The sequence below is a fragment of the Gekko japonicus genome, unplaced genomic scaffold, assembly GCF_001447785.1.
Source record: "Gekko japonicus isolate JY-2015 unplaced genomic scaffold, Gekko_japonicus_V1.1 scaffold687, whole genome shotgun sequence".
In the NCBI taxonomy this organism is placed as follows: domain Eukaryota; kingdom Metazoa; phylum Chordata; class Lepidosauria; order Squamata; family Gekkonidae; genus Gekko; species Gekko japonicus.
In genome coordinates, this window is record NW_015161424.1 from 360,359 (window position 1) to 384,911 (window position 24,553).

Here is a 24,553-nt window from a genome sequence, read left to right on the forward strand (position 1 = left end):
CACCGCTGGCTACAAGCAGGAAGAAAAAAGAAATCCCGTGTGTGAACTTTAAATTTATTTGGAATCAAGAGCCTAGATGGCCAAAATACTTTGTTGTTTTGCCAATCGGTCCACTGGAACTCTTTGAATGAGCGACGGACCTGAGACGGAGGGTATATTCCTCCCGGAACTATATTAACTCTAGTCTCTACTCGAAGACTATGGTGAACACTAGGCAGAAGAGCCTTGTCGTTTGACTCTAAAAACCTTTTCCACATACTACTATTAACCTGATAAGTACTATTGGAACAAAATCTAAGCTCTACAGTCATCTAAGTTCCTGTTAAGTTACTGTACACTAATATATCCTGACAAGCTTGTTATCAACAATTTTCTATTTTCATAAGTTTAATATTTGTTGAAGCACATTATGTTTAAGGGTGCAGTTAACCCATTTTTTTCTTTTAATATACAGATAACCGTACGCCATAGTACAAGGTGTTCAAGGGTGCAGTTAACCCATTCCTTCTTTGGTTCATCTGTACAAGCCATTTATTAATACTTTTTTAATGTCTAATATATGATGAAGTAAACTATGTTTAAGGGGGCTGTTAACCCATCTTTCTTTTGTATATATAGGTAAACAAGTGGTACAGCACAAGATGTTCAAGGGTGCAGTTAACCCATTCTTTCCTTGGTTAATATATATTATTTAAACAATGTTTTGCATTAAGGTAAACCTAAATGAAAATGTATTGTAATGGTTGAATTGGTTTTTTTAAAGGTGAAGATAACCTCTTTTTACGTTTTAGTTGATTATTCTTTAATTTAAAGTTTTTCTCATTTATAAATCATAACCAACCCTTTGTTAATTTATAAGGTGAACTCAACCAATTTATTTTTGTATATAAGTAAACGAATGGTATAGCACAAGATGTTCAAAGGTACAGTTAACCCATTTTTTCCTTGGTTCAAAAAAAAAAAAAGTTTAATGGAATCAAAGGGATGAGTACCACTTTTGTAATTATTAAGTAAGCCTAATCAAATGCATGCTGAGTGGTTCAAAAGCTTTAAGGTAATGACAATTTTTAAATAAGATATGAGACAAGCTCAACCAATCTTATTTTGTAAAGGCTTACCTGTATTACTTGCCTTATAAACTATGTTGGAACTAAGCTATAAATACCCCAATTTGTGGTTTTATAGAAAAAGAGACATCAATCTATTTTTGAAAAAACATATAACACTATTGAATTAATATTTTAAGCAGTCTTTTATGTTATATAACTTTAAGGTTTGTATAGCCTGTTTGTCTAAGGCTTGTATAGCCTGTTTGGCTCAAAATTAAAGGAAGACAGCTGTTTGTTATAAGCTCTTCAATATATTTTCTATAGAAGGAGAAAACCCAACTTTATAACGCCTGAGGTGGGAGGGAGACGGAAGCATTTTTTATCGTTTCTCCCCCAATAAAGCTTTAATTTTACGTTTTTATTTCTCTTACATATTTAAAGTGATTCAATTAGGAGTGGCAGGGAGCCTTGCTCCTACTTTCTGGCTCATTTGTAGGCCAGTTAGTCTGAACACTACCCTTCTTATAGAGGGGTCGATTTTGTGAGTTGTAGTTTAGTTGTTAAAAGTTAGTAGTGGTTTTATGCAACAAATTCATATTTCCACTTGGAATGCCAGAGGCCTCAATGACAAAATTAAAATAAAAAGGGCGTCAAATCTATGGACAAAGCAAAAAGTTAATATTTTGTGTCTTCAAGAAACACATCTAAAAACATCTATCAATCAAGTTTTAAAAACAAAATGGTTTTCTCAGCATTTTCAGGCTCCAGGAAGTTCCAAAGCAAGGGGAACAGCCATTTTGATTTCTAGCAATCTACCTTTTCAATGTAAAAAAACTGAAATTGACCCTAGGGGAAGATATGTTTTTGTACAAGGTGAATTGTATGGGAAACCACTAACTATTGCTTCAATTTACACCCCGAACTCTGATCAAATTGATTTCATAGTAGACACATTAAAGAATTTGATGGATTTTAAAGCAGGGGAAATAATTATTGGTGCTGACTTAAATTATATTGTGGACCCTAGGATTGACAGAACTTATAATACATTGGCAAAGCAAAAGCATCCAAATAAAAAAACCAAACTTCAGGGAATCTTTGATTCTTTTGGATTAATTGATATTTGGAGGGAACTAAATCCTGAGGACAGGCAATATACTTTTTACTCGGCACCACATCAAATATATACTCGTATAGATTTCCTTTTAGCCTCTACAGCATTACTTCCTAACATGATTGAATCGAATGTAGGCCCCACGGTTCTCTCTGATCACTCTTGGGTCTCGTGTATTTTAGATGCACAACAAACAACAGAGAGCAATTTTCATTGGAAATTAAATACTTTTTTATTGCATAATGAGGGTATAAAGGAAACTATCAAAAATAAGATCACAGAATATTTTGACTTTAATGCAGCTTGTTCAGCATCACCAATCTCCATTTGGGAAGCATTTAAAGCAACCATGCGGGGACATATCATTTCTCTAGCTTCCTCCTATAAAAAAAACAAACAGAAAGTGGTAGATGAGATTATGGAAGAAATTCAAAGACTAGAAAAAAAGCATAAAAAGCATGGGGGGGAAAAGACGTATCGTAAGCTGCAAAAGGAAAGGAAAAAACTAGATCTTTTAGAAACAACACATATACAAAAACAATTTTTATTTTTGAAACAAAAATACATCACAAGAACACCCAAATCAATAAAAATCTTAAAACATAGAGTTTCACAACAAATTGCTTCCTCCACAATATATAATATAAAAGATGAACACCACCAATTACATAATCTTCCCAAAGAAATTACATCTGTTTTTGCTGATTTCTATGCAAAACTATATACTTCTACTAATCCAAAGTTATCAGACATTCAAGACTATTTAAACTCTATAAAATATAATAATAAACTGACACGGGAACATAGGGAATTTCTAGAGCAGCCTATAACAGAAAAAGAGATGTTAAAAGTCATAAAAGCGATGAAAAATAATAAAGCTCCAGGAAGGGATGGCTTTCCCATTGAATTTTACAAAATTTTTCAAACCCAAATTAAGGATCATCTTCTAAAAATTTTAAATCATGTATTAACATCTGGGCAACTTCCTCCTACTTGGACGGAAGCAAAGGTAATTGTCCTCCCAAAACCTGATAAGGATAGAACTCTTCCGGCATCTTATAGGCCAATCTCTCTTCTAAATTCTGATTTTAAAATACTCTCTTCTATTTTGGCGGTTAGGCTCAACAACATCATATTAAAATACATACACAAAGATCAGGCGGGCTTTATGCCGGGCCGCACAATCACTGATAACATTAGAAAAACTCTAAACGTTATCAACTATTGTCAACAAAATTCCATAAAATCAGCCATACTTTCAGTCGATGCAGAGAAAGCTTTCGACAGGGTGGAGCCAAACTTTCTATTAGAGCTATTAAAACATATGAATTTCGGACCGATTTTTCTCCAAACACTTAGTGCAATTTATAATAAACCAAAAACAATATTTTCAATTAACCATCTAGATTCACACGATATTTTTCTGCAAAGGGGGACCAGGCAGGGATGCCCGCTTTCTCCAATTTTGTTTGCCCTATCTTTAGAGCCTCTTGCTTATGCGGTAAGAGAAGATCCTTTGATAAAAGGAATTAATATATTTTCTAATTGCTGCAAAATAAGTCTTTTCGCAGATGATGCGGTTTTTTATGTACAAGACCCCAAATCCTCTTTTTATCCATTAATTACTCACTTACAAAAATTTGGCAAAGTATCTGGGTTTTCTATAAACTATTCAAAATCTTCTTTTTATCCAATAGCGCTACCCCATACTGAAATAGCTGACATAATTCAATCTTACTCCTTTCAGCAGGTAACCTCAAGCTGGAAACATCTTGGCATAAATATTCCACTTAATCTGGATGACCTTTTTGACCATAATTTTAAACCACTGGGTTCTAAAATGTTGTCATTATTTGAAGACTGGACAAAACTTAACTTGTCATTATTGGAAAAAGTGGATCTATATAAAACTATAGTTTTACCTAAATTTTTGTTCCTTTTTCAAAATCTACCCATTGAAATACCCCCTAAGGTATTTAAAGATTGGGATACTAAATTAACCAAATTTTTATGGAACAACAAAAAAGCTAGAGTTAATAAGTTAATGTTAAATAAACCCAAAACATATGGCGGGCTGGCTGTACCCTCATTAATGAAATATTATGAAGCTGCCCAGCTAAAGACACTGATTTTTTACGCTGACGCCAACTGCGAAAAAACTTGGGCACAGATTGAAGGCAGTACACTAATGCATGATAGAATGGCGGAAGCCATCTGGAATATCTCTAAAGATAGACAATGGAAACAGTCTTCCAACAAATTTGTGAAATTAACGATAAAACTCTGGGACAAATATAGAGCTATACTTTCACCAGGAATCTCCCCAATTGCAGCATTTTTAGGCCAGCACTGGTTTTTTCCGGGGAGAATTAATTCTGACTATGCGGCATTCAGAGAGAAAAATGTATTTAGACTAAAAGACATCATTATTAAGGGTAAATTACTAACCCAGCAACAACTTCAAACTAAATATAATATAAAAACAAACTGGATGCAAATATGTCAGCTACAACATATGTATAACGACATATCCCGCTCTACTGACTTAATGCGCCCCCTAACAAAGTTTGAGAAACTAATTACAAAATCTAGTACACACACTAGAGGAGCTATCTCAATCATATACACAAGTTTAAATGAAGAATCGTGGCAAAGAAAAACAACTGCTCAAAGAGCATGGGAAAAAGACTTAACACATCCTATAGAAGATAAAAGCTGGTCTAGCGTATGGAACTCATTTCAAATGAAAACTGCACATTTAACATTGAAACTCCAATCGTTTAAGTTGTATTCCAGATGGTACTTGACTCCTGTGAAACTGTTCTATTGCAAGCACAAACTTACTCCACTATGTTGGAAAGAATGTGGCGAGAGAGGCTCGTATATACACTGTTGGTGGGAATGCCAAAAAGTTAATAAATTTTGGCGCCAAATTCACATAGAACTTCAAAAAATTACTGAACTTGACCTACCATTTACGCCTGAAGTTTTTTTATTAGGAGATTGGTCACTTTCAACCATCACTGTAGAAAAAAGAGAACTAGTATCTATTCTGTGCTCAGCGGCCAAAACGCTGCTGGCCAAAGAATGGAACCAAAATAAAATCCCCACTATAAGTCAATGGGTATCAAAATGCTGGGATCTAGCAGTTGCAGATAAAATAGCAAACCGCATTCTTTCAGCCTACAACAATACAGTGGATAATAAGTTTATGCTGAGATGGTATTCCTTTTTTAAGTATGTTACAAAGACCCCGAACAGCCTATATCGGTTGCCAGAGGCATATCTGGACTTTGCTTTTTATTAATGACTGAGGCTAAAGTGCATATATATGTTGCATAACAGTTAATTAAGTTGTATTTTGATGCATTGTTTTGTGTTGTATTGTTACGAATTATAAAAGTTAATAAAAATATTTAAAAAAAAAAAAAAACTAAAATGCTTGTTTTGGAGATGGAATCATGCCAGAATACACACACAAAACCTTTATTGGCATGAAAGCACAAAATATCATGGAAATACAGGAAAATACAAAGATGCATCAGTCTCTTACATTTGGCTATTCAAGCGTCGTCTTCTGATTGCATAATATAAAAATTTTGCAACAGCAGAGGCTTCCCAGGACAGTTGGAAGAAGAAGTAGATTTACCAACATTTCTAGCCAATTGGCTAGCAACTGTCTTAAATTTGGACTTGGGAGAAGCACCTACAATAACAAAAGCCTTTAACCTTATTAGACTACAGATTAAAGAAACAAATAATGACTGAAGTGAAACAAAATGGTACTCTTCATTATAAAGAGTTCAAAATCGAACTATATCCAGACCTTCCTTCAGAGGCTATCAATGAACTGAAACCAATAATAAGCCAACTAAAATCTGTAAATCAGAAATATAGGTGGAATGGCCCAGCAACACTTCAAGTTTTCTATGATGGTAAAAGACTCTAAGCACAAAATTATGCAATAGGATTACAAATGCTGAAACATTTGGGACTGAATGAACCAACAGATGGCAGCAAGAAAGGTTTCAAGAGAATGGTTTTCATCAACACCACTCCGCATAAAAGCAGCAAAATTCCTAAATCTTCTTAGACTACATGTAACTGAACTGGTAGCATCAATAGCCTCTATGTTGCAGAAAAATATGTATGACTGTTTTTTTCTATATATAAGATAATAGAAAGATAGTTTTTATATAATGATATTATTGTTAAAATATAGGGTCGGGCGGGGGAAAGGGTTTCTTATTATTAGTTTTTTATTATTGGCCCAGGCAAGCCCCCCCAGCCCCGTTCTCCATCTTCCTGGAGCCACTGGACTGCTCCGGGAAAGATCTCCCCCCCATCCCTCCCTGCCTCCCTTGGGCCGCTGCGCACAGCCCAGGTAAGCGCCCCCGAGCCCCGTCCTCCATCCTCCTGGAGCCAGCACTCCGGGAAAGATCTCTCCCCCCCATCCCTGCCTGCCTCCCTCGGGCCACTGCGCACAGCCCAGGCAAGGACCCCAGCCCCATCCTCCCAGAGGCGCGTGGAGGCACACGCCCCGGGAAAGATCTCCTCCTCCCGTCCCTAGCTAGAGGCGATCTGGTGTGTTCTGGTGGTTTGCAAAGTGAGTCTCTGTGCCAGCTCCCTGAGGTCATACGTGAATTTGGGGTAAGATGCACAATATGCAGATTATTTCTAGGCGATTATATCTACAGTGGATGTTCAGGCTCATGGTGGTAATGGGCTGAATGAAACTCAGGCACAAACACAATTAAAGTTTTAAAACTTTAAATAACACATTTCCAGTGAGTTTGACACCCCTGATTTATGTTGAGAGGCTTTTGTTCCAGTGTTTTTCCAAACACTCTAATATTCTTTATTTGTACAATCGCTGACTCTTTTTGATGCCCAGAAGGCTGGTACCCTCTTCCCAGTACCCAAACCTCTTCTCTTTGGAGCACCATTACTCTTCTTGACTGTTTGACTGACTTTTAAGATCTCTAAAGACAGTTCCTAATCACACCAACCCAGGGATCTCTGTACTCCTCAGAGATAACTCTCCCTGTTTGACTGGGTAGGGAATCTTCTCTCTCTAGATATCCCCTTTACTTTGGCCTGAATGGGAATCTTCTGTACTACCCATCTCTTTGCCAAACTCTCCCCACAGTATTCCTGTCTGTGTTCAAACTGCTCTCAGCTAATGCTGAATTCAGACTGTGTTCAGTCAAGTTAGAAATCTGACTCTGTCAGCACTAAATCCTCTTTGACAGGGCTGTTTGTAGACAGTCTCAGTACTCTTCACAGTAAAGGCAGGAACCTGACTGACTTCTCTCAGCATCCAGCTCTTTGAAGACTTTTTTATTTTTTGCTCAGCTGATGCCAACCAATCAGATTGCCTGGAGCAGCCTGTCATTCAAGGCTCTGGCTCTATGAAGAATTAACCTTTAGTTGTTGATACAGCACTTCTAAGCCTCTTAAAAAGTGCAGCCCATTATGGTTTGCTTGGGAGAGACAGAGGCTGAGTTCACACTGTCAGTTTGAAGCGGGAGGGAGTCGTGGCAAAAAAGACCTGGAACAAACTGTTCCAGGTTTTCTCGGTCACACTGCATCAACTGATGCGGGAGTGTACTGGGGAGGAGGCGCAAGGGAGCGTTCACACGAGCATCGGCCTGGAGGTGTGGCTGTAAGCTGGTTTTTCTGGTAATCCGGTTATGTGCACTTATGCGCTCATGCATGTGTGCATCCCTCCCTACAGCTTTTTGCGTTCACACTTCCGGGAAGCAGGATGGATGTGGGATAATCACACTTTCCAGGGGTTTGATACCACTTTCACCTGGTATCTTTTAAACTCAGGAGGGAAGCGTTATGAGAGGGGTTGAGTGCGCCTGGGGAACGCCGGACAGATGTGCCTGTGTGAACGGCCCCTTTAATCCATTAGTGGAACGTTTCTGAAACGTGCCTATAACGGGCCAAATTGCCAGTCTGAACTGAGTCAGAGAGAGTGCAACTGTGTCAGGGTTTGGGGTTTTTTGTTGGTTTTTTTTAAACCTTGTGGCAGCTTTCAGTACCCTGAAATCATTTGGGACCAGTTGGCCAGAATCAGTATTGGGTGTACTATGCTATAGTGGTTCTGATCCTACTTGACTTGTTCTAGAAATGATACTAGAGTACAAATGCTTGGTCCCATTGAAATATGGGATCCCACAGTATTCTATTTTGTCCCCCATGTTGTTATCAACTACAGGAGACTGCTGGGAGAGGTCATATGTGGATCTGGGGTAAGGTGCACAATATGCAGATTATATCTACAGTGGATGTTCAGGCTCGTGGTAGTAATGGGCTGAATGAGGACTAATAAATTGAAGGTAACACTGAGGTATTGTGTATCTTAGAGTCAGGCTATTCTGTAAGGAGCAGATATGTAGATGTAGGCTTAAGATGGAGTTGCACATTTTCTCTGTTGAATGTTGTGCACCCAGCTCCCTATAATTGTGTTATTAGTCTACAGCTTCTCATGCTTTGGTTATATCTTGCAATGCACTCTAAATGTAGCTGCATTCGAAAACTGTCCTGAAGCTTCTGTTGGTCCAAGATAAGAAAGATAGGTTGCTTGCAGCATAGGCTTGTAAGAACCACGTATCACCAGTTTGAAAATATTATCATTGTTGTAAGTTCATTTCTGGGCATAATTCAAAGTGCTGATTATTACCTATGACACCATACAGGCTATCAGAAGGAGCACCTTCTTCTGTATGGGCCAGCATGTCCTTAAGATAATGGTGCTTCCAGTACCAGGGACAAGATGGAAGACCACCAGGGGCATTTTCTGTTCTGGCCCTGAAGTTTCAGAATCTTCTTCCTAGAGGGGCTTATCAGATATTGAACTGCAATCTTCTAGGTGCCAAGGTGAACACAAAATATGTTTACCCAAGTTTTATGTGATTTTATGCAACCCTCTTTTTTAAATTTTCCCGATTCTTGCCTTTACGTGATTGGTTATGCTTCTGTTTTCAAGTTCATCTACTGTAATTTTAGATGCTGTGGTGTTTTTATTAACTGCTTCTTTTTAGGATTTTTATCTTCTACTCTTAGGGCTTTCAGGTGGATAGCCGTGTTGGTGCTTTATAGTATTAACGTCTTAGCTGCTTTTGTAGTTGTTGGCAATGACTTGTATGTTCTTTTATTGACTTGTAAGCTGCCTTAGACATTTTACATAGAGAGATGCAGTGTAAATATTTTAAATAAATATCTGCAACTTGCTTTTTTCATGGTTAATGAAAAATTCTTCAGTTGCAGGTTAAGTGGTACAGTACGAACACAAGAAAAGCTAGTTTCAGTGGTGCAGAAATACCTGCAAGAAACAATTGGAGGGAGGGATCCAAGCAGTGTGTGCTTTGAATAGCAACATGAGCACTGAAGCTAGAAACAGTGGACAGCATCAAAAAGCCCCATATGAGTGCACTTTAGATCTTTTGAATAAACAAAAGTTTAGTGACCTAGAAATGAATCAATAAAAAGCTATTCTCTATGTGACAAATTGAAGGAGTCTTACAGAAGCATTGGCTTTAACCATTCAAGATACATTGTAGAGGTTTTCTGAAACATGTTTAATCCTTTGAGTACTGTAGCAGAGTGAGGTGTTTTGGTATTTAGGTTGCTCTCTGAGAGTTTATTTTTCCTGTTTATTGTGAGCTTAGCAAAAGAAGAAACAAAGTAATACTTTTAAAAGCACCCTTTATTTTCTTGCAACTCCTTGTCTCTTTGAAGACCTAACATTGTAAATTTGAGCTATAAAATGCAGCCATGCTCAGGCAACAAATGTTTGCATAATTTTTGCTCACAGCAGCCTGTTGGTATTTCTTGAGCCCATATTCCATCTGTAATCTAAACTACAGTCTTGTTTTATCCATAGCACAATTAAACTAAAGAACCTGCTTTAAATTTATTATTCTCATTGCTCTAAATTAAACTAAATCAGTCTTATTTAAACTATTTTGAGAACAGACTAGTAGAAGTAAGCTGTGTTTCTTTTTACCTGTGCCACATTAACAATTATGATGTTGCCATATGTGCTTTAAAATCTGGAATGGAGTGTGCAAGGAAAAAAAAATTGGTATTTTCCAGGATCGGTATATTGAACCCCCAGACATCAATATTTGCCGATATTCCTGAATCCCAATATCGGTATGGTATTGGGATTTGGGAAATAATCAGAATTTCCATTTTTTGACTCCATTATAACCTGTGGGGACCATTATAGTCAATGGTTCCCCATAGGCTATAATGGAGAATTAATCCGGGGGTATCTGAGGCTCGGGAAGATGCTTTTTTGAGGTAGAGGCACCAAATTTGCAGCATAGCTACTGGTGTCTCTCCTAAAAAAACCCAAACCCTCACGTTTCCAAAAGATTGGACCAAGGGATCCAATTCTATGGGCCCCAGAAGAAGATGCCCCCATTCTCCATTGTTTCCAATCGAGGAAAAAAGGCGCTTCAAGGGACTGGCCTTTTAAATGCCTGCCTTCTCCAAGCTGCATGTCTCTGCAGCGAGTCCCTTTAGGTGCCTGCCTTTGTAGTTCACTCACTGAGTTGCACTGCAGCAGAGGCATGACTCAGCAAGTGAACTCAGAAGGCATTTAAATAGTCTATGGTCCCTTTAAATGCCTTCTCCAAGCTGTGCCGCCACTGTGCTGCAACTCGTTAAGCGAACACAGAAGGCATCTAAAGAGACCACGGTCTCTGTAAATGCCTTCTGAGTTCACTCGCCAAGTCATGCTGGTGCCATGGTCTCTTCAAATGCCTTCTCTAAACCGTTCTGCCACGGGACTCTTTAAACACCTTCTCCGAGCCATGCCCAAATAAAAGTCAATTAATATCGGCTTTTCATCAGGCTCAGCTATATTGGTAGCCAAATCAGATTCTTTTTTCATTCAGATAAACACCCCTAATTTCATTCAGATAAACACCCCTAATTTGGAACCACACATACACACACACTTTTTTCATGTAGGAAATGAACAATTATATAAAATGTTGTATAGAAAAAAATCATGATACCTGAATGGAACTACCATGTTTAGAAGTTGTTTATCTCTGAATAAAAGCTGTAGGGGCCAATAGCCAGAGAGGGCTTTTTCCTTCATGCCCTGCTTATGGCCACTGTTCGGAACAGGGTGCTGAACCTAATGAACTTTTTGTGTCTAACAGGACTCTTTTTTATAGTTGCTGTTATGAAACAATGAATGGTAAAGAAATGTCATTTATAATCTTCCTGTAAAATATCAGTTGGTTTTTCTATATGCTAATGATACAGTTCTGTTGTATCTCACATGCATTAGCCTCAAACAGGTGCTACAAAGCTAGGCAATTTATGCTGAGAAGTGCCCTTAAATATTAACTATGGTAAGATCAAAGAGATGGTCTAGACAAAGGCCTTGTAAATGTATGTGGACAATAAATAGATCAATGTAGTGCCTTTATATTCAGAGTGGTGGTGGGGGAACCAAAGTCACCAAATCTATAGGTTTAAAGGACCATAGGTGCTATTCTGAAAATGTATAGCACAAAGGGAGATTTCCTGATAGCCCTGGCTCTGAAATTATACCAGAATAAGGCTGTCCCACAAGTTCTTTATGGAGTGGAGGTTTGACACTGGATTGATCACCTGGTCACAAAATTAGAATCCATCCAAAATCTTTTAAAAGAGAATTTTAGCCGTGCCCACAGGCACCCAGGCAGCTCTGAAGAGGGGGGAAAATTGGTTTGCCTCCACTCAGGGCCAATATAAAGGTTGCCATGCTTAGATTCTGGAGAAAGTGAAGGAATGACACCAGCAGTCTATTCAGCAGGCAATACTTCATGATGAAACAGAAAGGTACTTTTTACAACAATATTCTCCACTGCTCCTCTATATTGGATGATAACCAAAGTGTCCCTATGGCCAGTACCAATATTCGGGACTGGTGGTAAATGTGATGCAGTTATGGAAAGGCAATCCAGCTCCAGATTTTTGATCTGGTTTAAAATTGATTAAAAGGGACCATATCAGAGCCTCCTATATGTCTAACATTACCCTTCATAATCTCAGAAGCAAGGCTCCCACGCTTACCCGAGGCTGTCTTACAGCATAGGATGGGGTCTAGGATGCAGGGAACTGGAGGTGCCTCTCTCCTTTTCCTTGTTACTATGGTGGGCCAGCGCACTTGACTTTCTGGGCAGCCTTCTGCAATGATGGCTCCAGCACCAATCATGGACAGCACTGGGACCTTGGAGTGGGACTGCTTGGGTGGACCAGAAGGACAAGGTTCTCTTTCTCGTCTGCCTGGCCCCCTTTTAGCCAGGCCCTCTGTGGAGCCCACAGACAGGCTTCTCAGATTCCCTACCTTCCCTTTCTTTATTTGTGGGTGTTGAGGGGTTTTTTGTTGGTTGCATGTGTTTTCATCACAACTTATTGGTGGGCATTTCGGGGAATGGATCTGGATCCATTTTGGGGGGAAAGTAGTGCTTGTGTGCCCATTTCCAAGTGATTTGGGGATTTCCTTAAGAGGTCTTGGAGGTGAAACCATTAGGGGGTGTGCCCAGTTCAGGGGCTGTAACCTGGCTTCACTCCCAGGTGGCAGGGAACCATGCATTGGCTTATGCCAATGTGGGATCCCAAGGTCTGCCATCCTGTGCAGTTCCACCCAGCAGGAAGGCTAGGAGGATTGCCATTGCATGGATCTGTCCCCCATTCCTCACCAAAGCTCCAGTGGCTGTAATCAATAAAGTTGTGGCCTTGGATTACTCCAGCATGTATTATTCTCCCCTTGCCACCACTTGCCTCTCTTCTTGCCCATGGATCCACAATAGCCTTTACATCTATTTGATTCCAGACCATGCAAACAGCTTTGTTGATAGTCACTGGGGGGGGGGGGACACATTTACTTTGCTCAGAACTCCGTTTCTATTTACCCCGATATGTTCTGCCATATTTGCACAGAGAATAACATTTCTTCCAGCATTCTTAAAGGGCTTAAACTCTTCTTTGGAAGCAGAAAAACTGACCTGCTCTCAGATATTGACTCACTCATTTCATATAGAGCCCTGTTGTTTGCCTTGGCAGCCAGGAAAGTACGAGTGAAAGCTGAATCTGAAGGGTGAAATGTTTTAGCATGATAAGTACCTTTAGATATTTTGATTTTAATTATTTATATTTTATCTTAATCAAGCCAATTGGTTGCTTGATAGTAATTAGATTTTGTACTCAGTCTTGCCTTTCCTGATGAAATGACACTGATAGATCTAGGGGGGTGCCTGGCTTTGCAAGTCCCCGTGGCAATGGGTAGGCATGTAGATGTCCCATTAGTGAATCAGTCTCCTGTCCACAGTTTTAGCCACTCATTAGCTTAGCCTGAGGAGCATCTTGACTTCACCTTCTCCAAAGTATGGCATTGCTAGCTCCTAAAATGGCTACCAAAGCAAATTTAGTCAAGATGGAGTCAGAACACTCATCTGGGAGGGGGGTCCCTGGTAAGAACTGCATCAGCCCATTTTTCCAACAAGATCAGTATTGTCTACTCAGACTGGCAGCAGTTCTCCATGGTCTCACATAGAGGTCTTTCACATAATGTATTGCCTTTTCAACTGGAGATGCTGGGGATTGAACCTCAGGCTTTCTGCGTTAAAAAGCAGAGGCTCTTCCACCCCAACCAAGCAAGCAGATGACAAACATCAAAGGTCTAATTTCAGTAAAAACATACTTTCATTCCTACAAGCCATTAGTTTAGGGCCATATCAAAAAGTTTTCAACTTGTAATGGTTGGTTGCAATGGCACATCCATTTCTCTGGCAGCCCTTCATGTCACAGCTGGTGACTCATTTTCCTCACTGAAGTTGCCTGCAGCATACATCTCTGAGCTCCAAGCAAACCACCAAAATATAATTGTATGTTCAGATCCCCTTATGTCAGACTTTAATATTTAATGTCTCCTACAGTTGAGTTCTTGAAGCCAAAGTCCCTATACACCTTAAAAGATGCAGAAGAATTCGGTCTTTCCTTCAATCTGAAGAAATTTCTGTACAGTCTGTCTCCTCTGAATATGATCTTTACTGAAGCCAGTGTTTATGAATTTGGGGGTTTACACAGTTTATAAAGGTGTGATAGGCCAGCTTGGTATAGTGGTTAAGTGCGTGGACTCTAATCTGGGAGAACCAGGTTTGACTCCCCACTCCTCCACTCGCAGCTGCTGAATGACCTTGCACAAGCCATAGTTCTGTCAGAGCTGTTCTTGAAAGAGCAGTTTTCTCAGAGCTCTCTCAGCCCCACCTACCTCACAGGGTGTCTGTTGTGGGGACGGGAAGGGAAAGGAGTTTGTAAACCGCTATGAGACTCCGAGTGAAGGGCGGGGTATAAATCCAATCTCCTCCTCCTCCTCCTCCTCCTTCTTCCATGAAGTATTCCTTTTCACTAGTTAGCAAGGCCTTGATTCTGTGCTAGGGTTGCCAGCTCTGTTTTGGGAAATACCTGGAGATTTGGGGGGTTAGCCTGGGGAGGGCAGGGTTTCAGGAGGGAGGGACCTCACCAGGGTATAATACCATACTATCAAGTAGCCATTTTCTCCAGAGGAACTGATCTTGGTAATCTGGAGATCTGTTGTAATAGCGGGAGGTCTCCAGGTTCCACCTGGAGGTTGGTAACCCTATTGTGTGCTCTATTGAAGCAGTACAGCAAAGCGTAGGAGAAGAGTATGTTTGTCATTTAGCACAGAAATAAGACCAATATTTTCTTTCTTATAATTCAGGTAAGTTCAGACATTCTGTTTGGTCCTAGACTTCTGAGCCACAGTTGGTTAAATACTAAATGTTTTGTGATACTCTTTGCTATCTTAACTTCTATTCACCCATGCAATTTCAAAGACTTAAGGGAACTTCCATCCAGAAGAGAGGTTATGATTTCTGCAGATTCCCCTGTCCTATACAGACACACACTGCATACCCTCAATTTGCCCCCATGTTGTTTCTGAGGGTCCACTTACTCCCCCCCCCCCAAAAAAAATAATAATTCTGGAGGGTCAGCTGTCTGCTGGGGGAAGTGAGAAGTCTGACTTGTCAGGTTTGCTCTGGGAGAAGATATTGTTGGATACAACTCATTATGTTCTAAACATGGAGTTGCTCTTGGGCAGGTTGTTCTGAAAATGGCATCTGGCCAGTGGTAATATAGAATATGCTACTGTTCAGGCTGCCCTATATCAGGAGCTCTCCAAAGCTTTGTAGCTTGATCAAGTGAAAATATAGCCTATGACAGAGACATGTCCTTAATTTTGGTTCCATCCATCTGCTTGATGTTATTCACTGGGGTCTTATAGTACTGTGAATGTAAATTGAGGAAAATATGCACAGATCTTGAAGCAGTATTGGCAAGTTGTTTGTGGTCTCTCACCCCCACCCCCTTTTTTGCTGTCAAGTTGCAGCCAGCTTACACAGTGACCCCATAAGGTTTTCAAGGCAAGAAATGTTCAGAGGTGATTTGCCATTCCCTGCCTCTACATAGCAGCCCTAGACTTTCTTGGTGGTCTCCCATTCTCCATGTCATCTCCTGCCTAGCTTCCAAGATCTGATGAGATCGTGCTGGCTTGAGCTACCCAGGTCAGGGGGGGGCCTTTCTTACACACCAACAAATCTGCTTCTCTTGGTAATCTGTCTATTCTTTTCCCCCACAGAGGAAGATACATATGGTATCTACTCCAGTCTATTGTTCAAGCACTTCCTTGCAGAGGGAATCGTTTGTGGACATAATTTATTCATTGCTTCAGCTAAAGAGGAGCCTGCTGACATTTTAAAGGTAAAGAAAAAGTTTCTTCAATGTGATATTGTTCAGTATCTTTTAGACAGTGTTATGGAACCACACTTAACAGTGCAGTCCTAAGGAGTGTGCACCCTTGATTTCAGTGGTCAATAGGACTATGTAACTCTGTTGAGAATTGTTCTATTAATCTTTTGGGACAAACATTTCTGAACTGTCTGATCTGTAAAATACATTATGTTTGATGTTAAACACAAACCACAATTTTATTAACATTGTTCAGGATATTAAGTACGCGGAGTAGGGTTGCCAGCTCCAGCCTGGAAAATTTCTAGAGATTTGGGGGTTGAGTGTATGGAGGGTAAGGTTTTGGGAGGGACCTCATTGGGGTATAATGTCACAGAGACTACCTTCCAAAGCAGCCATTTTCTCCAGGGGAACTGATCTCTGTGCTCTGTAGTTAAACAGTAATTCCATCCAGGAGGGCCAGCAACAAGCAAATGGGAAACATGGCAAACATAGACAAACCTAAAGAAACACCGTGTTAGAACAAAACACACTCTACTAATATGCACTTGTGTCTTCATATATCGATTTAAATACAATAGAGACCCTAGTGTATCTTATACATATTAATTATAATGCAAAAAACTAAAGAACATTATATATCTACTAACAGAGAAGTCCACAGCTACAGAGACCTATTCCAATGCTGTAGACTATCTTGCTCCTGGTAAGAGACTGATGAAGGTTGCAACAGTCGTAAACGATGAGAGATGCAGCAGGCTGTTATGTTCTCCACAAGAAGTAATTCAGCAACCATCAAAGCAAGCATGAGAGATGCAGCAGGCTGTTATGTTTTCCACAAAAAAATGATACAACAAGCATCAAAGCAAGCAACACATCTCCCAGGCAACAATTGCGTGTTTTGACAGATTCTTCTTCAGGCAGACATATTTTTCCTGGAACCAAAGCTCACAATGCTACAGTGCACAGGTCAACAATTCTATAGAAGGCTTCTCCGGGGCTTTCTTGAATACTAGCCTGATACCCGTGCTTTGCTACGGTATTTAACTTCCGTAAATCCAGTTATAATACTGATGATGTAAAATTTGAAATGTAACATTTGTTGTAGGAATTTTAATGGAGAAGATTGTAGTGTAAAAAATTAAGTGAGACATACATTCTTTTTTTCTCTCTACTGAAGGACCTCTCTGTAGACTGCATGGCTTTAAGCCCCTGCAACCGCTGCTGCACCTGACAGACAACCACCTGTTAGGTGTAGGAGGTGGGGGGATTGTGTTGGAAGCCATCAGAGAGGCTGGGCCAGCAGCATTGCTAAGGTGATCCTGCTGGGGCGGCATCCCTGATAAATTAAAGTACCCTGATGAATTAAAGTACCCTGGTCCTGCTCCTACACCTGATGTGTAAGATACACTAGGGTCTCTATTGTATTTAAATCGATATATGAAGACACAAGTGCATATTAGTAGAGTGTGTTTTGTTCTAACACGGTGTTTCTTTATGTTTGCCCACCTGGAGGTTGGCAAGCCTAAATTACTTGAGAGAAGTGTGAGAAACACAGAGATTTATGGGTGTGTTCTCTACCACAGCCAAATACCAGTGTATGTTGGGGTAGTAAAATGTCATGGAACAAAATCTGTGTTGGCAGAAGTCATTGTGTTACACAGTACCCAGAGCCTGCTTCAGATTAATCACTAATCCTTTGGGTATTTGTGAGTTATTCTTCTACTCTTAGTAATATATATTTTTCTGTGGTGCAGTAAACTTTCTTCATTGAAGCCCACTGTTTGCACCAACCTACAGACAGTTATAACATTTCATTAATTAGTGGGGCATTTTTTAAAATCCCTTTACCTTGCATTGGCTGAGATAAGAAAAGTACCCCAATGTTAAAATCAGATTTTAGGGCTATTTAATGTTTCAGGTACTCTTCTTTTTACAGATGGAAAACTAAGTAGTAAGTGGCTGTACTTTGGGATATTATTGTTTCTGCAAGCAACAATGTCCTGTGAAGACAGTAAATGAATAAAAAAGTAGATTTGTCAAGCTCCTTATTCTATATATTCTGCCAAAAAATAAGTGGAACTGGGTCGACTTTTTACACTGGACTTTTTGCTTAAAGGTTTTAATTTTGCGTTTAGCATTTTCTGTATAGAAGAAGAAGAAGAGATTGGATTTATACCCTGCCCTTCACTACCCAAAGGTGTATCAGAGCGGCTTACAAACTCCTTTCCCTTCCCCTCCCCACAACAGGCACCCTGTGAGGTAGGTGGGGCTGAGAGAGCTCTTGACAGAAACTGCTCTTTTTCAAGAACAGCTGTGCCAGAACTATGGCTTGCCCAAGGTCATCCAGCCAGGTGCAAATGGAGGAGTCGGGAATAAAACCCGGTTCTCCCAGATTAGAGTCCGCACACTTAACCACTACACCAAACTGGCGTAGTGAAGATATTGGATTTATACCCCGCCCTTCACTACCCAGAGGAGTCTCAGAGGGGCTTACAATCTCCTTTCCCTTCCCCTCCCCACAGCAAACACCCTGTGAGGTAGGTGGGGCTGAGAGAGCTATCCTGAGAACTGTCCTTGAGAGAACAGCTTTGAAAGAATTTAAGACTGACCCAAGGTCACACCAGCAGCTGCATGTGGAGAAGTGGAGAATCAAACCCAGTTCTTCCAGATTAGAGTCCACACTCTTAAACACTACACCAAACTGCTGATGAATGACATTTTACGATGAGAGCGAACTGAAGAATAAGCTTTATATAATTATCCTATACGATGTATTAGCTTTTTAAGTAGAATTTCCTATCCAAAAACTTTATGAAAGAAATGTTACTTATATTGACTGTCTGCTGTAAGTCACTCTGATTGTTATGCCTTCATTACGTTTCGGTCTTGATGTAATACCTTCAAGCATGAAAAAAAAGACTGGTGGTTTTTCTGCATATAGGAACATGTATATGTGTATCATAGCCTTCAAATCTTTCTGCCCTGAGAAAAATGAAATGCATGAATAAGTACCCTAAGTCATTTTTTGCCATCTGTTAAAATATGGTCTCAGTAAAGCAATCTACATTTTAGCTGTTGTAGATTTTCCGGGTTGTCTGGCCGTGGTCTTGGCATTGTAGGACCTGACGTTTCACCGGTAGCTGTGACTGGCATCCTCAGAGGTATAACACAGAAAGACGGAGTACTCTCAAGGTTTAGGCATAAGATTTTAGAGCATTTTATAAGGCATTTTATAAGGCATAAGGTTTAAAGCAGTGCAATTCTATGCAAAGTTAACTGCAATCTAAACCCACTGAAATCATTGAGTTTAATAACTGTGGGATTGCACTGAAAATGTTTCAGTGATAGTGTCTCTCCATTCTAAATATTTTATTTTATTTTTTATTATTTATTTACACAATTTATATCCTGCCTTTCTGGCCTTACAGGGACTGCCAAGCGGCTAACAATTTAAATAAACCATTGCACCTTCATAGCCTATCACCACACAGCTAATCCAACATACTGGTGACTAAAAATGGGATTTCTTATACATATTATTAATTTCAAAAATTTTCTAAATGACCTGCTTTAATTTTATGATATGTGATTGGGAGTTTCTTGATCCTATAAAGAAGACAAATATTGCTAGTTTTAGGAAGGGGAAAGGATGGTTTTATAGACCATAATTATCTTTAAACTGTATAACTAACAGACAAGTAGAATATAAAAAGCTCCATCAGCTGCCTAAGATATATTATATTACCACCCAGCAATTTATCCATCATCCTTTGAAAACACATTCATGCCTATTGTAGTCAAAGCTTCTTCAGGAAGTCAGCATTAGATGTAACATTGTTGAAAAATTACACCCCTGTAAAAATCGTATAGAACAGTATACATGAGGCTTTAAACGGGATATTTTAAACATTTTTGTTCAGTCAGTTCACCTGTCTAATAGACAGCTGTAGTGCTATGTATTAGAATATAAGAAATTATAAAGTAAAAGCTGATCTAAACCTTTTTGGGGTCTGAGTACAGCATTTTGCAATGCTACTGTTCAGTATTTTGCAGAATTCAGAAAATGTGTATAGAAACATGGAGATAAACTGGACCCATTGTCAGCCTGACTTGTGGAAGTTAACCCTGTACATAAGTGCCATTGGTTTCAGTTGATTTGGGTTGAATTAACCTCTCAAGTACCCATCACTATTTATTAGTAACACATATTTTATGCAATCAAAGGAACAGTGTCATGGAGCAGACATAACACTTTCATAGTTAAGCGATCAGGGTGCTTCTCAGGTTAAAATGCTCCTGCCATAATTTATGCTATCACCCTTTCTTCCTCCTCCTCCTTCAGCCTTGAATTCCCCTCTTCTTCCACTTTTACAGCATTAACCAAAATAAACATTACATCTGCCGTGCAGGTCATTCTAAACCTTGGTTTGTTTTAACCAGGGTTTGCAAATCGGCTTCAGACCTGGCTTTTAAATTTTGGTTCAAAGCTAACTACGGTTATGATTAACACTAACTCCTGGAAACAAACAGGGAGAGAATCTGAGTGGTAGAGAAGGAGTTTGTGAGCCCAGGATGTGTTCAGATATCAGGTTAAGAGACCAGGAAATATTTTCAAGGCCACGATGGGAGTTGTATTAATTCTCTCTACCTCCACTTCTTTTATACATTCTGAGGCAGAGTCATCTAGAGATCTATTATGAATGACTGGTAGCTTGCTGATGGCTACCCAGTCACTGACAATTGTGGTCCCCCTGTTTCCCCCACAAACTTAGAAGGGGCATTGCCCATTGCAGTTCTATGCCCATTGCAGTTCTTGACTTTGCCTCTGCATGGGCTGCCTTCTATGCCTTGGCCCACTAGCAACCCCCTCCCAGATGTGCTTGTGTGTATACAGGAGTAAGGTACCAATGACAGGTTGGGCAAGTCCCCGGGGCAACTTTTCACTAGTGCAGCTGCCGTGCCAGCCATGCTGCATAGCTGGCTGGCACCAGGCAAGATGGAAGTTGGAGCTGTGATGAGGTGCCACAGTGTCACACCAACACCTCTTGCTGTCCTCCTTCATCCTCACAGGGGCGTGATGAGGGATGGGTGTGTTCTGCCATCACCAAATATCACACCAGGTCTCAAACACTGCTCAGAACCAAATCCATGATCACTAATCCTCTGGCTGGCTCCACTGTGAGAGTGAGACTTGCCAGGGTGCCTGCAGGAGAGCAAGGCTGGTCATAGAGAAAGGGGAGTAACCCTCCATACACATGCACTATGGGCAGCTTGCTCTTTTCCCAGGTGGCTACCACAGTGGTAATTCTGTTTTTTTATTGTTTTGTACTAAAGTGCGTTTCTGCAGAGGATTATAGTTTCGTGTATTTTGTTAAAATATGACAGCTAATATCCTGAGAGCAGGTGAAGAAACACACGGAATTCACTGCCACAGGAAGTGGTGGTGGCTACAAGCATGGACGGCTTCAAAAGGGAATTAGATAAGCATATGGAGCAGAGGTCCATCAGTGGCTATTAGCCACAAGGTATAGATAGGGGCTCTGGGGTAAGTGATGCTCTGTCTTCTTGGTGCTTGGGGGGGGGGGTCAACAGTGGGAGGGCTTCTAATGTCCTGGCTCCACTGGTGGACCTCCTGATGGCACTGGTATTTCTGGCCACTGTGTGACACAGAGTGTTGGACTGGATGGGCCTTTGGCCTGATCCAACTTTGGCGTCTCTTATGTTCTTATGTTCTTATGATGAGCAGAGACTAACAGCAGTAAGATGGGCAACAATAATAGTTGAAGCATTATCTACCTCACAGGCTTGTTATGAGGATAAAATGGAAGAGAGTAGAACAATGTAAGTTGGTTTGGGTTACCCCTGGGGATAAAGTGGGGGTATAAATGAAATAAATAAATAAATAATCCCTAACTGATAGTAAGTACCTCAATAAAGGAATGACTTTTGTGGTTTTGAAATATTACTATGTAAATATCACTTCAAACATTAATGAGTTTTTATATACTTTTAAAGAACTGCATCTTGTATAGTTAATTGTAACAGCAGCTACTCTACAAAATATGTTTATCAGAACACATTTATTGATACATAAATAAACATATAATGTTTAAAATTCTAAATAGTGTTTTCTTTAAAATTCCTGCAAGGATGAAAAGATTTAAAAGGGATTTCACATGCAACATAAATTATGTTGCTAAATAATAGCACAATAGTACTTCACATAGTTGTTGTAATACATTGGTAATTAAGAGGGTGTGAGGTTAAGCTTCATTAACTGTTGTGAGATTGTTCACTGGGTTTTATTATGCCCTAGGGAGTAGAACAAGGCAGAGAGGTCAAACTATTTGAATTTTATTTTGTTTAGTGCATCTGCCAAAGAAAGCAGAATAATATAGCAATCGACATAAGGATCAGGAATTCCTAACAGTTAGGAAAAGCATTCTTCCTATGCAGAAATACATAGAAATTTAGTAATAATGGAAAATGCCCTACGTGTCTAATTGTGGCAGTAAAGGTAAAGGTTCCCTTGCTCGAAAGCCAGTCGAATACCACTCTAGGGTTGCGGTGCTCATCTCCGTTTCAAAGCCGAAGAGCCAGCGCTGTCCGAAGACGTTTCCATGGTCATGTGGCCGGCATGACTAAACACCAAGGCGCACGGAACGCTGTTACCTTCCCACCGAAGGGGTACCTATTTATCTACTTGCAATTTCTTGCTTTCGAACTGCTAGGTTGGCAGGAGCTGGAACTAGAGACGGGAGCTCACTCCGTCATGTGGCAACTCGGGTCTTGAACTGCTGAACTACTGACCTTCCACAGCCTGTAGTTCAGTGTCTTAACCACTTGAGCCATCGCAGCTCCGTTTTGTGGCAGTTGTGGCAGTACTCCACCCAATTTTTACACCTTTTGTGTAGAAGTCTTTAAAAAAAGACAACTGATGTGAGAAACGTAGTTTAGAAAATTAGCTTGACCCCCCCCCCATGATAATCTATAGAGTCCTGCTTCTCCCTTCTTCCTGTTTGGGTTACATGCATAAGCCCACTTGCAAACAGTATGATGACCTTTAAGAGGAATGGGATGTCTCTGTGTGCTGCCTCCTCTTCCCCTCCATTCTTCTCTCATGGCTTGGATAGGTTACACAATCCAAAACTTTAGAACAGGGATCCCCTACCTTCTTGACCCTGTAGGCATCTTTCGAATTTGGAGGGGGGGTGAGCACCATCCCAAATGGCTCCCTCAGGAAGCAAGCCGCAAACCAAAATGTCTTCCACAGGAGGTAGAGCCGAACAAAAAATGGCTACCTCTGGAGGTAGAGGCCAACAAAATACTTCCCTCCTTGTTTTGCAAAGAATCACAGAAGTGTAGTAAAGAGAAAAGTGGGGGAAATACTTTGATTAAGCTATTGTGAGCCAAATCTGCATGGGCACATAGAGCCTGGGTGAGGCAACATGATTAACGTACTTTAATTAGGTTGAAATGAGCCAGTTCTGCATTGACACAAAAGGTTGGGTAAGTCAAGATAGCTTCCGAAACAGGATGGAGCATAAATTAATGACTTGAGTGCCCTCCTTGACTGAGTAAAAAAGTAATGAAAAAGACGAATCAGGTGTTGTTTAATGAAATATAAGAACATAAGAACATAAGAGAGGCCAATGTTGGATCAGGCCAAAGGCCCATCCAGTCCAACATTCTGTCACACAGTGGCCAAAAATACCAGGTGCCATCAGGAGGTCCACCAGTGGGGCCAGGACATTAGAAGCCCTCCCACTGTTGACCCCCCCAAGCACCAAGAAGACAGAGCATCACTTGCCCCAGAGCCCCTATCTATACCTTGTGGCTAATAGCCACTGATGGACCTCTGCTCCATATGCTTATCTAATTCCCTTTTGAAGCCGTCCATGCTTGTAGCCGCCACCACCTCCTGTGGCAGTGAATTTCATGTGTTAATCACTCTCTGGGTGAAGAAGTACTTCCTTTTATCCGCTCAGCAATTTCATGGAGTGCCCACGAGTTCTTGTATTGTGAGAAAGGGAGAAAAGTACCTCTTTCTCTACCTGCTCTTTCCCATGCATAATCTTATAAACCATGTCCCCCCTCAATCATGTCACCCCTCAGTTGTCGTTTCTCCAAGCTAAAGAGCCCTAAGCGCCTTAACCTTTCCTCATAGGGAAAGTGTTCCAACCCTTTTATCATCTGAGTTGCCCTTTTCTGCACTTTTTCCAATGCTATAATATCCTTTTTAAGGTGTGGTGACCAGAACTGCAACTTCCTTGTGCTGGGCAGACACCTCTGGGCTATGCTAGGATATTCCAGTGTTGAAAAGTCTTTTGTTTTTGAGAATGAAGTGAAGTCTTAAAGTTATTGAGACCCTGAGTTGGCAGAGACTGCACATTTTTCCAGCACACCCTTCCTCTCTTGTCCCTGGGAATTACCAATGTCATGGCTGAACTCAGGTGCCTTTATGAGACCCCCCCCCCCAAGTTTCAGGTCCCCTTGGCACTTAGGCTCTAAATAAAAGGTGTCTATTAAAACAAGTCCAAAAACAAGAGGGGGACCCCCACTAACCAAGGGGTCTCGGCTGGAGGAGAGGGGGGAATCT

The 24,553-nt window shown here is 40.4% G+C and overlaps 1 protein-coding gene across 1 annotated transcript in view; it reads left to right on the top strand.

Moving 5' to 3' along the window:
* Positions 1-24,553, top strand: part of ELP4 (elongator acetyltransferase complex subunit 4) — a 255,713-nt gene that overhangs the window by 24,484 nt on the left and 206,676 nt on the right. Inside the window, exon 3 of the mRNA XM_015428447.1 lies at positions 15,842-15,963. Within this exon, the coding sequence (XP_015283933.1) occupies positions 15,842-15,963 (122 nt within the window). The remainder of the gene's footprint in view (positions 1-15,841; positions 15,964-24,553) is intronic.